This window comes from Xyrauchen texanus, chromosome 32, assembly GCF_025860055.1.
Source record: "Xyrauchen texanus isolate HMW12.3.18 chromosome 32, RBS_HiC_50CHRs, whole genome shotgun sequence".
In the NCBI taxonomy this organism is placed as follows: domain Eukaryota; kingdom Metazoa; phylum Chordata; class Actinopteri; order Cypriniformes; family Catostomidae; genus Xyrauchen; species Xyrauchen texanus.
In genome coordinates this window covers 38,041,007-38,057,675 of record NC_068307.1, presented here as the reverse complement: position 1 = coordinate 38,057,675, position 16,669 = coordinate 38,041,007, and the positions used below count along the sequence as shown (strand labels likewise).

Here is a 16,669-nt window from a genome sequence, read left to right as displayed (position 1 = left end):
GAGTTTTTTCTTGACTGCTTGTATTTATTTCTTCAAATTATAGTGTATTCTCAAATCTGCTTTGTGTTTAATTTTCTTGAAAAAATGAATGCCCTCTAACGTGACTGTTTGGACAGTTTCTTCATTTGATATGAGCTCTATAATTTAGGTTTCATAATTAAGTATGCAATAAATAATTTGCATTCAGTTGATAACATAATGTCAATGGTAATGCTGTTAAACCCATATATGAACACATGTCACGGGCAGGTGTATACACAATGGAGAAGAAATCTAAATATAGATTGCAAATCTGTACTAAACAGCGTCAAAATTTTAATTTTAAAAATCAAAATTTTACTATGTAAATGCACTTCACTCATTTAAGCGATTTCATTACTGTTCCACACATCTGTTACAATTATGAATGAACATGCACATGCCCCCTGTTTACAAATGTTTGGAATTTACTTATACAAGTTTTACGAAAAAGTCTGGGGGGTTGCTGATCATTTGTGAATACAGAATACATTTTTTGTGAAGGTCCAATTTACAGGCAAATTACTCTGAATATTTTGTGTATTTATGAAATTTCATGAATGATAGTCTTTCGATAGTCTTTGTATCTTCACACATATTTCTCAACACAACGTTAGTAAATAATGAGTGGCAGGGTAACTTCAACTCCGGTTTAATTTCCTCTAACATGTTTTGGAAAAAGGGACTCTCCCTTCAGCATATCTCTGACTATAAACTTATAGTCAAAGATCTCAAGGGCTGAGATGCTTTTTAAATTTTTCACACACGTTAACATGTTAATTGTGACAGCGGACACAAGTTAAGGATTTAATTATTTGCGTGATTTTAAATGAGACCCCCCCCCCAAGCATGTGCAACACAGGGAGGTCTCCTGTTGCATTCAGGGGGGTCTAGACCCCCTAGACATTTAGTAATTCACACCATGGTCATAACATAAATTTACCCACAAAGAAACACCATGCAAAGCACCACCTGCATAAATATAGTGGTTACAGAGGTGATGATGATGTAGTATTTAGTATGTCACCCCCTTGTGGTCTCCCAAATCTATTACGCCAGACTAAATTATTTGGAAGGTAAACAGACAGAATTGGAATGCACACAAATTAGGCTTCTAATTTAAATATTGGCTTATGTTAATATTTTGATGCCTCAAAACCCTATCAAGAAAATAACATGCCGATCAATAATCCATATTTTATGACATTCATAGTAGCTTGTAGCTTTGGATGCTACAGTTTCAGGGTAGGTTTAACAATTACATTAAAGATATGGTTACGTAATGAGACATTTTCTCTGAACGTTGTGGTTTGTCTCATTGCACACAAAAAAATAATCACAATATCACCATTAAAAACAAAAAATAGTCATGTTGCTCAAAATGGGATTGTATTGTAAAATTAGCTGAATTGCACCTCATGTAATATAAAGAAAAATTCTGATATGTAAGCTTGTAAATCACATTTCATTGATGAATTACAGGGTGAGCCTGGTAAACAAGGAGCCTCTGGAGGGCCTGGAGACCGTGGACCCCCTGGACCCGTAGGATCACCTGGTCTGACAGGATCTGCTGGAGAACCCGGTAGAGAGGTCAGTTTTAACCAGAGACCCTAACATATTCAAAATAGTTTTTTAATTATTAAAGATATTCATTGAGACATACAGGTATGTTAAAATATTTACAGAAAATTGTCAGGTGGAAAAATTATGTGTATACAGTTACTTTTCTTACAAAATATTTTTGAATGACTTTTTGCTCTTGTTATAAAATGGTTAAATATTCTCTATTGTTCTGAAGGGTAATCCTGGATCTGATGGGCCTCCTGGTCGTGATGGTTCTGCAGGAATCAAGGTGACTAACATTATATATTATATGATATCACATCATCACCTTACATTTGTCTTTCATTCTGTATTCTTACTGCTTCCTCTGATGTCCATGGCCATCTTGTACATGGTTCCACTAGCTTGAACACTCATTGTTTTATAGTTTAAATGATAACATTGTCTGCTGAAGGGATATACTGTAATGCCTATGCTCTGTCGTGTTGTTTTCAGGGTGACAGAGGTGACACTGGTCCAGCTGGTGCATCTGGAGCTCCCGGTGGTACAGGTGCCCCTGGTCCTGTCGGACCCACCGGTAAACAGGGAGACCGGGGAGAGGCTGTAAGTACAGATTATCCAACTATCAGACAAAATTACATTCAGAATTTTCCATACAGTATGTCACACACAGATTCCTTAAAGAGATACAACATATTTTACAGAATACATTACTCAGGTACGGCTAATCATAGGGTAGTATTAAATAAATTTATGTAATATTCATAAGACCTTTAGAAGTTGTCCTCATCTGTAATATATGTTTTGTTCTAATGAGGTTTGATATCAGGAAGTCAAATTCAAAATGTTCTCGATGCTTAAATGATCAAAAATAAGTTTTGTATGCATGATATACAACTACATAATTACGTTAAATATTAATTCATTGCAATTATGTATAAACCAACTTTGTGTGTGTATATCACCATGTACGTCAGCCACCACCGAAGACCATTGTAACCCAGGAAAAACCCTGAATTTGTAATGTTAGCTTACTGTATTTGTCTAGAAAAAATGTTGATCAGGGCATTGAACTTAATCATTCAAGTTAAGTCAAGTCCCATTAAACAGAGTGGATAACTCGGCATCAGCTTTGTATATATCTGAATTAACACACTTATCACTTGTGATATTTTAACTGCAGGGACCGAAAGGACCTTCTGGACCTCTGGGGCCTGCTGGAGCTCGAGGAATGCCTGTAAGTATTTCTCTTGCCACACATTAATAACCCATAAATCTTTTCTGTATTTCTTTTATTTTCTGACCAGTTCCAAAAATTCAGATGTCGAAACTCCCAATTCTAGTTTCAGATGTCTTAATAATTAACATGTAGTACATGTGAAAACAGCATATCCATTTAACGTGCAGTTGCTCATGTTTGTATATCACAGGGACCTCAAGGGCCACGCGGAGATAAAGGAGATTCTGGTGAATCAGGCGAGAGAGGTCAGAAAGGTCATCGAGGTTTCACGGGTCTTCAGGGTCTGCCTGGACCACCTGTAAGTTCATATTTCACTATGTCACATAAACTTGATCAGTGTTTTGCGTCAAGACCTACAGTATGGTACCTAGGTAGCTCCGCAAGCAACCAACCCTGGAGTCATGAGTTCGAATCCAGGGTGTGCTGAGTGAATCGTGTCAGGCTTTCAAAGCAACCAATTGGCCTGGTTGCTAGGGTGGGTAGAGTCACTTGGGTTACCTTCCTCATGATCATTATAAGGTGGTTCTCGCTCTCGGTGGGGCACGTGGTGGGTTGTGCGTTGATGCCGTGGTGAAAAGCATGAGCTTCCACGCATGCTAGGTCTTTGTGGTTACATGCTCAGCAAGCCTTTTAGTTTTTTAAAGAATTGTTGTAAAAGCAGCAGTTTTAAGTCTACAGGAACAGTGGTAGAAGCAAAATACCTAATGTTTATCAAGTGTGAGATGGGAGCATGTATACCAGATAAACATGTTTTGATAAGAACAGAAGCAGCAGGGTCAAGCTGACAGGATGATGAGATAGATTTTAAAACTGTACAACAGGACATGTCGGAGTGAGAGAAATAATTATTTGAGAAAGGAGTTATTAGAGAAATATTGATACAGTATATTATTAAAGAAGTGAAGATGAGTGACATACAAAATGAAAGGCTTGCATAAAGGAGCACTACAATATTCTGTACTGGGAGTTTGCTTACAGCTGGCACTATTGATGATGGAGGAGAAATAAGTTGAGCAGATGCTTAAAACAGGATTCGCGTAAGGTCCTTGAAGTGCTTAAATTCCTCGCTTATGCAAACAAATCTGTCACTTGTCAGTGATTGAGTTGTGTTGTGTTGTGGCGAAGACGTTTAGCACCATGATCCTTTCACTCCATGTTGTCGCATGAGCGTGCACTCTAAAGAAAAGTTACCTTATAGACTGGCTGGATGGAATTCACCATCACTTTAGTTAAGCCATGATATTCCATTGTTACAGGTCGACTCTGATTTTGGTTAACTTTACCACAGACTGTTTTCTCAAAATGTTCTCTATTAACACATATGACTAACGCATACAGACCAGTGAAACCAAAGTTGCCAATTCCAGTTATTATTAGCGACTTTGGGCTTGTTTTTTCAGCAAGTTGCTTGTAAAAATGGGCAGTCAAAGGTTGCTATATTAAGTCAGTCTTTTATGGGTTTGCTGGAGCTTATTGACATATATGACCCACCATTAGCAAATGTTACAAAGCAACCCAAAATGAAAATATGATACAAGAATAATGTTTGTAAAAAGTTTGTTTCTCTGTTGTTTTCTAGTCTTCACTGGATGATTATTTGATATGATACTGTTGGAGTTTGATTGAGAAAACTGTAATTAATATAGTTTTTTTTAGTTAGGCCTTTCTTTGTGTTAATTTCTGTTTAGACGACCCATCGTCCTCTGGATTTACATCATGAACATTGGCAGCTGTGTCATAAAATATATTAACAGTTAAAGCATGTTATCAATTGGAACAATACTATGCCACTTGCACACTTAAGTGCACCTGTTTAAAATCACTGTGTGATGCACACATTTAATGACTGTTAAAACAAATGTTGTCAATTGGAACAATACTGATTGTATGTTTTTTCTGTTGGGCTATATAGCAATTGGGCATTTATGAAGTAGTTTTTCATATATATATTTTCTTTTAATGTTATTTTTTTTTATATAATTTGGGTTTAAAAGTTAGCACAATAAAACCACACTGGCATTCATTCAGGCAACTTTTCTCAGTACAGGTAATGTCAGGTAGGTCACATGTTTTTTAATGTCATAAATTATTATGCATTTTATCGATTATAATATTAGATTATTTATTAAATATTATTTGATCTTTTTTTCTATAATTTATTTGTATTTTATTTTTTGCTGAATTGTGTTGAATAAATTACCGCCTACCCTGAGAAATGGTCACTGGGGTAAAATGTGTGACAACTATAAGTATTCCATATTGCTGCATTTTTTGTGCCTTTGCAGTTAATCTTATGTGAGTGCCCTTATATCTCTAATATAATATATATTGCGGCATCATTGCCTTTAAATTCGTTTTTTAATAAACAATTTTACGGATCTTAAGTGTTTTTCTTCACCAAATGTTAATAATATTAATACTATTGCTGTGACTTGCAGTGCACTCTGAATATGTGTGTCTGTATCAAAGGGCCTTTGTATACCAAAACCGTGTCTGTGTCGCCACAAAACAATGTAATCGTTATTGCTGCGTTATCATTTACAGTCATTAACAGCTGTGCTATCGTTAAGTTTTGAAGTACAGTATCTAATAATGGTTCAGACAGAAGATGAGTTTTGTTGGTTGGGATTTGTTTTATTGTGTGCATTATATAGACTCTTGGAGTGTTTAGATGTTGTCATGTTCAATTCGTAACACGCAGGGTTTTGACCAAATGTATAACACTTGAACATGTACGTGGCAATAACATACAATCAGTATTGTTCCAATTACCAACATTTGTTTTAACAGTCATTAAATGTGTGCATCACACAGTGATTTTAAACAGGTGCACTTAACATAAGACATCTGGCAGTCCGAAGAATTTGTCCTCAGAATAGGAAGGAACCGTCATATCCTCCCGGAGATAGGAGGCAGGGGAGTGGAGCCTACCCCCGTGCAGAACGGTACTCAACTTGTGGTGGTGGAGGTTGCCGTGTTAGCACACTGAAACAGCAATGTGATAGATTGTGAGCAGACTTATAAAGCAATGGCTTACATGTGATTGGCTGGGAATTACCCAGCTAATGGTGCGATGTTGTACAGCTGCTAGTCTCCCCGCTAGAACTACGCTGAGCTTATATTTCTGGTTAATGTGCACTCAATCAAAAAACATGTCTGCCATATCTCTGAACTGCCAGTATTCCTAAAGAGACAGTACCATTTTAACACTTGTCAAATAAATTAATGTAAACTCAACGCAAAAAAAAACTTGTAAATAGGACAAATTCTTTTTTCTTTTACTTTTGTAAAGTCATTGAAAATTAAAAACTGGTGGTGTAAAAAGTACTTGACAGTCTTTGATTTCCATTCAATGATGCCTGTGGGAGCCCTGTTAAAAGTGGTCCTGTATATAAGCAGGTGCTCAGAGTACACTATGGAGTTGGCAGTCAGGCCCATTTTCCAATTTAAGTACTCAAGGGGTCTTCCAGTTGCGTTTGTGGAAGAAAATTAAGAAAGAACAATAAAATAAGTTTGAGGATGAGAACAGAAAGCTCTAGAACAGAGTGAGTAATGATGAGTAAAAGAGTTAAAGAGGAAGTCAGAGATGAGTGATGTTGTGGAGGGGGGACAGAGGAAATTAACTAAACAAAGTAATCAAGTATGTAGATGAGACTTCTTTGAATAAACTAGCTTTGTTTACAAGCTCCTTAAAAGGTTAAGATATATGTTTTAACCAATTAGTAATTGCCATTTGTATTTTCTAGTATAGGGGTATGTAATCTGCTGTGACGCATGCACAGAGCACGTGTACATTGTCAAAGGGAGAGGCATAGAATAATTTTTTTTTTCGTATTTGATGGTTGAAACTGAAATCAATGAATTTACGGTCAGATATTCCAAACTTTCAGCCTTTGGTTTGGACATGGTTGAGACCAGAGGAACAGATTGGGTCAAGTGTGTGACCATGAAGAGTGTAAAGGTTAACATTTTACTTTATATGAAGTATTGACATGAGTTCATTGTTTTTAGCACAGACCATATTCACATGGACATGGGCTTAATCACAGACATAGCCGTCCATTTAATAAATTCAAAATGTATACAAAACAGAGGGGAAACAACAGAAGTTCTAGAACCCAATCTGCCCATCAACAATTAGTTGCTGAAAGGACAGTGACTCAACCAGACAACACCGTCAACATAGTTGATTGAGCAGATGGTATATGCTTACTAACTATGCAGACAAGCAGTGGACAGACAGGGAGAGGACTTATGGTATGCTGAAGCAGTAAGTGGTTCTTTTCAGACAATGGCGGTATGTAATATTAAACCAATCGAGAAATACAAACTCATGTGCAAAGTAGTGGATGAAACTGCAGAAAGTAATACAGTGTAATATACCCGGTAAGTATGGGAAATGTCGGCAACATTCAAAACCTAATTGATAAGGCCAGTACAGGGGTTGTCGAAGTCAGAAACACTGCAATCTAGAGACAGGTGGTTAAAAAGATTCCAACAAAGGTTAAAAAAATACAGCCAGAGTGCAAAGTTGTGAACAAAACAAACAAACGCAAAACAGACAGTGCCAATGAGCAGTTACACACAGCAGGATCTCACACGATGGAAAGTTCCCACATGCCAAGTGTGTGCTGAGAGATTTGTTAATTATAAGTTTTGTTCATTACGCTGCTCGCTTCCAGCGTATAAACATTGTCAGAGGGTTGTCCTGTCATGAACAGTCTCGCGATCCTTTGGAATGGCTACCGAAGAATTTGATTTGACGCACATCCTTTGTCAAGACATTGAAGCATTTTCTCCTTACTTAGAAAAGTTGTTTAGTCTGTTTATTTTGCAATCCTAACTAAATTGTTGCATGGTTAGTAGCAGTTTAGCATTGTTTTCACTACTGTCCACAACTTTATGAGAACAGACCTGCGACACATTTTTGGGTCTCGACCCACCAGTTGAGGGCCACTGAACTAAAACAATTCAAATGCTGCAGTAAGATGTTCTTTTGTTAACACAATGGCATTTGTCCACACAGGGGCAGCCTGGTGATCAGGGGGCTTCTGGACCTTCTGGACCTGGTGGTGCAAGAGTATGAACTGTGACATTCAAAGATGAATACATACTAATCTTAAATCTAACTGAGGTGTGCTGAGACTCACTCTGTCTGACTCTTTGCAGGGAACCCCAGGCCCTGTCGGTCCGGCTGGTAAAGATGGATCGAATGGTTTGCCTGGACCCATCGGACCCCCTGGACCCCGCGGACGCTCCGGAGATACTGGGCCATCCGTGAGTACCAAAGAAAACACATGCTGAAAAGACAAACAGTCGTCTATATATCTTGATAAAACAAACACTAGTCAATATGTCCCGATCAGACAAACATTAGTCTATATATCTTGAAAAGAAACTTTAGTCTAAATAACCTGATAAGACAAACATTTGTCTACATGTCTTGAATAGACAACCATTAGTCTAGTCTCCAACATGGTCCCACATTGATCCTGTGAGTTGCCCGCAGAGCCCATAATAAATAGCCTTGATTTTAATGCTTGAAGTCCTTTCATTTATTTTTCCATAAACCTGAATGAGAAAGTCAAAAAGAGCCATTTAAACATTTAATATAACATTAAAAAGTGTTCAATGGTTTTTCCTAAAATTTTAAATATATATATTTTCACAGCGACTCACAGCATGTTTACCTGCGTATGCCCTGGCGCTCAATGACTTAAGTCACATTTTGACATTTGCCCCATTCAGCCTTCAATCTGCAGTTGAAATTGCCAATGCAAAATAGAAAAAATGGCTTTAAATCCTGAACCTTTGTGAATTATTGACAAAGTTAGTTTTCCTTCTGTTTAAAATCTGTTTTCTTCTAATGCTCTCTGATTGTAGAAAAATATTATTGGTTTTGTTGCATTCAAATTTCCAAGAGTTGATTGAACTTGAATCAACAAGAGCCTGATGAAAGGAATCTCAATTCAGTCACACTGTCAGAATAATTTAGTCCTTTATAAATGAGGTGTCTTTTTAATTTTTTTAAATGTTGTAGATTTCCTTCTTGGTGATGATACCAGTAATACCATCTGCATACCATCCCAAAATCAATTGGTTAATGAACATGGGGCAAATATGATTAAATAATTATTTAATATTAATAATAGGCCAAAGACTTCTACCCTCCACCGGTGCTACCAAATGAGGTGCTGGTGTCACTAAATGTAGAACTTGGTGGCACCGGTGCCACCGCTCTCAAATTTGAATCTGGAGCACTGTAGACTGAACAGGACTGACTCGGTCAGAAAACTCACTTACGGCTTCGATGACTCACTCTCACCAAACCGCAGGCTATTATTTCTGACTCTAAATGAGCCTAGAACCGTTACTGTGTTATGTTTACTTTTTGAAAACATACATTCTGACTGATGTTCATATGAAATACATATCTTCATATACAATATATACTGTATATATGGTGAAAGGTTTTAAAGTTTAGTATTTTTCCCTGAACAATAAGGTTTAATTAAATTAATATTACCTTTAAAAAGTATGGTTCAAATAATGTATACTTCCATGAGGTATGCAGCATAGCCAAATATAAAAAAATTGTTGTGTCTAAAAGATAGTATTGACTTTTTCAAGCTAACAAAATTAAATTGAAAGGGAAGGATAGTAAATCAGTGTAAGTGGATTCATTGCTCCTCCTCAGGGTCCCCCTGGAAATCCTGGACCCCCTGGTCTTCCTGGCCCTCCAGGGCCTGGCATTGACATGTCGGCCTTTGCTGGTCTGTCTCATCTTGAGAAAGCTCCTGATCCCATGGGGTACATGAGGGCAGATCAGGCTGCAGCAGGTGTTCATCAGAATGATGTAGAGGTGGATGCGACGCTCAAAATTCTCAACAACCAGATGGAGAACATCCGCAGCCCTGACGGCACTAAAAAGAACCCTGCCCGAACCTGCAGAGACCTGAAACTTTGCCACTCAGACTGGAAGAGCGGTGAGTTTGCATTGGAGGCATAACCTAGCTGTTAGCATCCATGCTTCAGTCACATAGAGCTGCAATCTTGTGTAGCCAGATGTTTGAGTAAACGGGAAATGGTCTAATCCACATTGCTGATTATTCTGGCCAAGAAACACCCAGATTGCAACCAGTCATGTAATGCAACCAGTCATGTAATGCAACCAGTCACAGTTTTTGTTTCGTTGTAATTTATGTGTGGTTTCGCTGAGATAGATACCACAATTTTAGACTGGCATGCAAAACATTAAAGGAATAATTCCCCCAAAAATGAAAATTATCTCATCATTTACTCACCCTCATGTCATCCAAGATGTGTATGACTGTCTTTCTTCTGCTGAGTTTTATTAGAATATCTCAGCTCTGTTGGTCCATACAATGCAAGTGAATGTGTACCAAAATGTGAAGCTACAAAAGCACATAAATGCAGCATAAATGTAATCCATAAGACTCAAGTGGTTAACTCATGATCTTCTGAAGGGATATGATAAGTATAGGTGAGAAACAGATCAATATTTAAGTAGTTTTTACTATAAGACTTTCACTTTCACATTCTTCTTTTGTTTTTGGCGATTCACATTCTTCGTGCATATCGCCACTTACTGGGCAGGGAGGAGAATTAATATTAACCACTGGAGTCTTATGGATTACTTTTATGCTGTCTTTATGTGCCTTTTGGAGTTTAAAAATGTGGGTACCCATTCACTTGCATTGTGAGGACCTAGAGACCAAAAAAAAATGTTTTGTGTTCAGCAGAAGAAAGACAGTCATACATATCTGGGATGGTATGAGGGTGAGTAAATGAGAGAATTTAAATTTTTGGTTGAACTATCCATTTAAATTTAAATAATAGACCTTATTCAGAGTAGCGCCATATTTGATTTTCGAAACGACCGAAAACAAGGCTGTGAGGGATAGAACTAAAGTCAGTTCAATGGGTTGTACTGTTGCTTAAATTGGTGTTCATCATTCAGCTGACGGAACACTAAACATAAAAAACATCTTTCCAAACATTTCAGTAAATAAAAGTCCTGACAACATACTCTGCATGCCATAAGGGAGATATGAGCTGATGCCCCCCAAATTTGTGATGTAATTTCTCATTATTTGGACTTTATGTCAAGTGTAAAGTGACTTTAATTGTCATTTCAACCATATACAGCTAGTACAGTACACAGGTAACATGACACCTACACATTTCTACACATGCGTTTACTTACTGCGTTTCTTATATATATCGTTTCTTCTCTTTGCAGGCGAGTACTGGATTGATCCTAATCAGGGCTGTACTGTTGATGCCATCAAGGTGTTCTGCAACATGGAGACTGGTGAGTCCTGTGTCTACCCAAAACCCTCCAACATCCCACGCAAGAACTGGTCGAGCACCAAGAGTACTGAACGCAAACATGCCTGGTTTGGAGAAGCCATGAATGGTGGATTCCACGTGAGTCAATAATAGCTTTGAGTTGGGTTCAGGAAAAATTTTGGTTGTATTCTACAATGTGTTGTTTAACCTCTAGGTCATGAACATTCTCTATCTTTGACCGCCACAGTTTAGCTATGGACATGACAATCTGGCAACTAACACAGCCAGTATTCAGATGACATTCCTGAGGCTGCTGTCCACTGAGGCATCGCAGAACATTACCTACCACTGTAAGAACAGCGTGGCCTACATGGACGAGGCCACCGGCAACCTGAAGAAGGCGTTACTGCTGCAGGGATCCAATGACGTGGAGATCAGAGCTGAGGGCAACAGCCGCTTCACGTACAGTGTTCTTGAAGACGGCTGCATGGTGAGGAAACACTATTGAACAGTGTGCTTATTAGGTTGGGAATTAAGTGAAATAATTGTCATTATGATTTGTTGTTTACCACTCTTGAACATCTACATTCTTTTGCTTTTGCAAAAGGATCGCTGTAATAATTTAGTCTGATAGTGTTTCCAGTGCTGCTGCTGAACCTACAGTTAAATTATGAGTTTGAGTCTGAACTGAAATAGAGGACAGAGAAAAACCTTCCTCGCTAGTGCACGGAACTAAAATCATTCAGTGAAATCGTAACCAGAATCATTAGACTCCTACGATTCCCCTCTCTAGTGCTAATATAATGTGATTAATGCTTAATTCTAAAGATTTCCCAAGACATCCTGTATCTTCTTACAGTTGAGTTATTTGTTCCTACAGAAACACACAGGGCACTGGAGCAAGACAGTCATTGAGTACAAGTCACAGAAGACGTCACGTCTACCTATCGTAGACATTGCACCGATGGATATTGGAGGAGCAAACCAAGAATTTGGAGTGGATGTGGGAGCAGTCTGTTTCTTGTAAAGACAGATGAAACCAGTAAACAAAATATGAGACACTCCAGTGTGAGGAATTAAGTAGGAGAGGAATCTTTTTAAAGTGGGACATCTTTTTGACTAGATAAAGTGCTTCCGAAGGTGTTTTTTAGGATATGCACTGTTAGGCACTAGCAGTACTCATCTGCGACTGTACAATTCCTCACCAGCAGACACTCTACCATTTAAAGCCTCTCAACACGCCCTCAGCCCTCTGGGAACATCTCAAAATCCTACAGAATGGTACATAAGGGAATATGCCAGAGAGAAAGACAGGAAAACTATACGTGTGTCTTAGTTTTATTTATTTATTCTTAAGGTGCTATCCCTCTGCACATTTGGATCAACCGTTGTACATCACCAAGTCCAAAATTACTATTAGATTATCTTTTACCATCTATCACTGCAACATTTTTTTTTTTTTTTTTTTTTGCAAAACTCTGAACTTTGACAATCACATGCAAGTCACCTTTCTTATGACCACAGTGTATGTAAATTGCTGTGCATTAAAAGTTATAAATGGTGCTAATCTTATAAAACACCCTGCTTTTTTTTTTTTCAATATCTAGGTATACAATACTTTTACATTTTTATTTGTGTATATGCGTGCATGGGTGTGTGAGAGTTGGGTCTTTTATTTTGAATGTCTTTGCTATTTCCTACACCCCTAATATCACTCTTTATTTGGTGTATTTTTTTAAAAGAGACCTTTTATATTTGTGGTCTGAACCCCAATTTTGAACTTTCTTTTTAAGCTACCTCATGCTGGACAAAACATCACAAGTGTGATTGGGCTATGTTCAAAATGTAAAAGATACAGACAATTCATCCTCTTTAGAAACCTCTTCAGCGATTGGTACAAGAACATTTTATATTAAATTATACTCAAGTTCTTACATCCTTTGAAAATTTGTATTCAGAGTGATATATGATGTTGGCAAGGTTAATAGACTTCTTAATATGTAAGAAGTCTATAAAATCATTTTGTTATGTCATTTTAATTGGAGATTTTAAAATGTAAAACCCATTGCTTGCTAGTTTCTTTCTTTCCTTTATCTATTGTTTTATGTTGGTTTTAGTTGCACTCTTTAGAAATAGGGTACAAGCCAGCTACTCAAGCACATCAACCCATCATGCTTATGTGCGATGTGTTGCTTTTTGTTTTGTTTTGTTTTTTTTATGCTGAAATAAAAGGAGAATACTATGTGTTGGGTTATATAGTATATGAGGAACAGAGTTGGGTTGACTTAACCTTGTTTTCCTGGAACATAAAATGAGGATATCACAGTTTAAGTAAAATAATTAATTAAGATGATCAAAATTTCAGATTATATGTCTAAGTACAGTAGCACACACAGTAATCCGACCTTTGTCGGTCTGGTTAGTGTATGTTGAATAAGTAAATTTCAACTTGTACATTTGTGATCTGTTTTTCTCTGACTTCACCGTAGCAATAACAGAATAATTTCTATGAAATAAATAGAGCAATTCTGGTATCTCTTTTATGTCATTTTTAAATATAATTTTGTAGCATGCAATTTTACTTGTGTAAGAATTGTAATTAGAATCTTCTGTTATGAGATGAGGTTGGATCCCCCTTGGGGAAAAAAAAAAAAAACAGCTTAAACCATAAGGGCAGATCTGTTGTTCAGCTGGTGTGTGAATCCCTGGAAGTACTTGATACTGCCATTTTTAGTCATAGACCCTCAGTTCTACATACAGATTTTTGTTTTTGAGCCAATCACCAGAGCAATACATGTCATATGACTAAACACAATGCTGATGCTACTACATGAAAATAGTCCTGAGCCCTTAACTAGTCCTATCCTATCCTGGGTTGTGGCGTCAAAGGCAGCAAAAGGGAATAATATGCCCATTTCACACTTTTAAGAGCCTTCTATAAATGGTCACTGGCAAAACATCTACAATAATATGAATTTTGAGATTTGTTGAGAGTTATTTTGTAAGAATACATGGCTACGTTTGAATGGCCATCAACAGAGAAAGATGTTTTTAGCCACCAAAATGATGTAATTAAGTTATATACCAGCAGGGGCTAATTGGACCATACTAACCAGCTAATCCTTGACTCCAATGATACAACCAGCTAAGTTCATCACAAGTTCAGGAAGGGAGTGTGTTTTATGGTTAACACCATATGGTCTGACACCATGATATTGTATTTGGATGCTGCTCACCTAACCTGGATCAACATTTCTACCTGCTCTGAGAGTTCACCTCAGTCTTCACTTTGTAAGAAAAACTTGCCTGCAGAAGACAATTAACTCTGAGAGTTCACCTCAGTCTTCACTTTGTAAGAAAAACTTGCCTGCAGAAGACAATTAACCTGGACACAGCCCTCGATAAGGTTTAGTACTTCAAGAGGAGTGTAATAATTATAAACATATTATCATAGCTCTACTACATCCTATTCAAGAATAATACAAATCCTACAAACCTCCTCCACTGTGACCACCATCCAGAATGATTTTCAGGCCTACTCTCAAGCTGCACTCCACTTCACAGTGTCCCTAAGATTGTCCACTAGGGAGTGCCCATATCTTACGCTCATCAGCTTTTTTTATATTTCATTGGCAAACATTATAGGAAATGTGGTCATAGTAGTGCCTAATATAAAGTTATATGAATTGTGTTGCAAACGGGTGGGCAGACTTTGCTGACCCTTACCATCTAGGGGCCCCAGCATTGCATTGTGAATGTGTGGCCTCACATGATTCCAGCCACATGGTAAAGATCGCTATTTCACACCCAAAGCAATCATATTGCTTCAGAAGACATGAGATATGTCCCAAACCACACTATTCTATGGCATTTTGTAGTGTAAGTAGTGAGAGTTGTATGTTTACACTGAAAATGCAACAAAAATAAGTGTACTATGAGTAACTTCTTCAACCTTCAAAACGGAGTGTGGAATCTTGGACATGCACTCAGCGCTCATGGCTTGCCGTAAGTAGCAGAAGGGGCAGCAGCTAAGCGAAACTTCAAAGAAAGACAACACCTTACAAATGCGAGTTGACTGTTTACCATCACCCACACTGTGTTAATATGTTTATTATTTTAGATATAAGTGTTAAACTAAGTGGCAACACATTACTTGCGTTTGTAACGTCACTTCCATCAGCTGTTAAATGCTTCCGTGTAGTAAAATATACATACTACACTTTGAAAATGTATACACTACATGGCTGAGTGCATAGTATATTCTATAAGGGCATAGTGTATAGTGTGTCATTAGGGACACAGCTATGGATTAAACCATCCGAGCAGTGTGTATTACCTTTATGTTGCCTTTATGTCCTTTTTAGAGCTTGAAAGTTTGGACCCCATTGACTTACACTGTATTGACAAAACACATAATATATCCTTCAAAAAAATCTTTAAACTGAAGAAAGTCATATGAGTTTGAGACGGCATATGGGTGAGCAAATAATGAGAGAATAATTGTTGGGTGAACTTTCCCTGTAAGATGAGGCAATTTATTCATATGTAGCATCATATAGGCCCAAACTATTAATATATCAATTTAACTTCATAACTTTAATCTTCATCACTGCATGTCTCCAAAGCATTTAATCTTCAAATATAACTCTGGAGCTGCTCTGAGAGTGGTTAACTTAAACAAAGATGGTCGGAGATACATTTTTTTACATTATGCAGTAATGTACAGGAAAATAAAACATTAAATGCATTTCATGGCCATAATTTGCCTATGCATAAAAGGTGAGACACAGGAAAGGGATGACTCAATAATTGCATTAATTTATTTTAATGCATTAAACAGTCCCCATTATTCACAGAAATTAGCATGTTAATTTTTCTCAGCACTAATCCTAAGACTGCCAAATGTGGCAATCATTTTACTAAATAGATGAATTGAGACTACAGGTATGAAGGACCAAATGTGACAATATTAACCCTTTCATGTGTAATAACTGGCCACCACAGAGTAGTGTCACACATACAGTATGTGTTTCTGCAACAGCCAGTTAAGTTACAAGCTTCCAGATTCAAATAAAAATGTTGCGCTGACACACAGAGGGCACCTGTCATTCATATTTGCACAAATATTAAATAATACAGTCTTTTCAAGCACATGATAAGTTTATTTTATACTCATACATCCAAAAGGTCACTAAAGCAAAACGCAAAATATTTTACAGCTCATATACGCAGAGTCAACACCAGTATTGGGGTTAGCTAGTTACAAGTAACACATGTTACATAATCGAATTACTTTTTTGATTAACGAATATTTTAGACCCATAGTATCTGTTACTTTTCAAATAAGTAACACGTTGCTTTTGCACACCACTCCTTTCCCCGTATTGTGAAAAATCAGGAATAAAAGTGTGCAAACTTCAGGGAGAAGATGTAGAGCATTATGGGCATTGTAGTTCTAGAGAGTGTGAATACCAGATATGCACAATGAAGTTGTAGTATGATGGGTATTGTAGTTCTAGAATATGATGAGCATGC

At 37.3% G+C, this 16,669-nt stretch overlaps 1 protein-coding gene across 2 annotated transcripts in view; it reads left to right on the top strand.

The window, feature by feature from the left end:
• Nucleotides 1-12,601, top strand: part of col2a1b (collagen, type II, alpha 1b) — an 89,349-nt gene extending 76,748 nt beyond the window's left edge. For both annotated transcript variants that reach the window (XM_052101271.1, XM_052101270.1), the window contains 11 exons: nt 1,501-1,608; nt 1,817-1,870; nt 2,077-2,184; nt 2,765-2,818; nt 3,012-3,119; nt 7,848-7,901; nt 7,991-8,098; nt 9,519-9,807; nt 11,085-11,272; nt 11,382-11,624; nt 12,015-12,601. In XM_052101271.1, the coding sequence (XP_051957231.1) occupies nt 1,501-1,608; nt 1,817-1,870; nt 2,077-2,184; nt 2,765-2,818; nt 3,012-3,119; nt 7,848-7,901; nt 7,991-8,098; nt 9,519-9,807; nt 11,085-11,272; nt 11,382-11,624; nt 12,015-12,161 (1,461 nt within the window). In that variant the 3' untranslated portion in view covers nt 12,162-12,601. The remainder of the gene's footprint in view (nt 1-1,500; nt 1,609-1,816; nt 1,871-2,076; nt 2,185-2,764; nt 2,819-3,011; nt 3,120-7,847; nt 7,902-7,990; nt 8,099-9,518; nt 9,808-11,084; nt 11,273-11,381; nt 11,625-12,014) is intronic.
• Nucleotides 12,602-16,669: the final 4,068 nt, after the last annotated feature.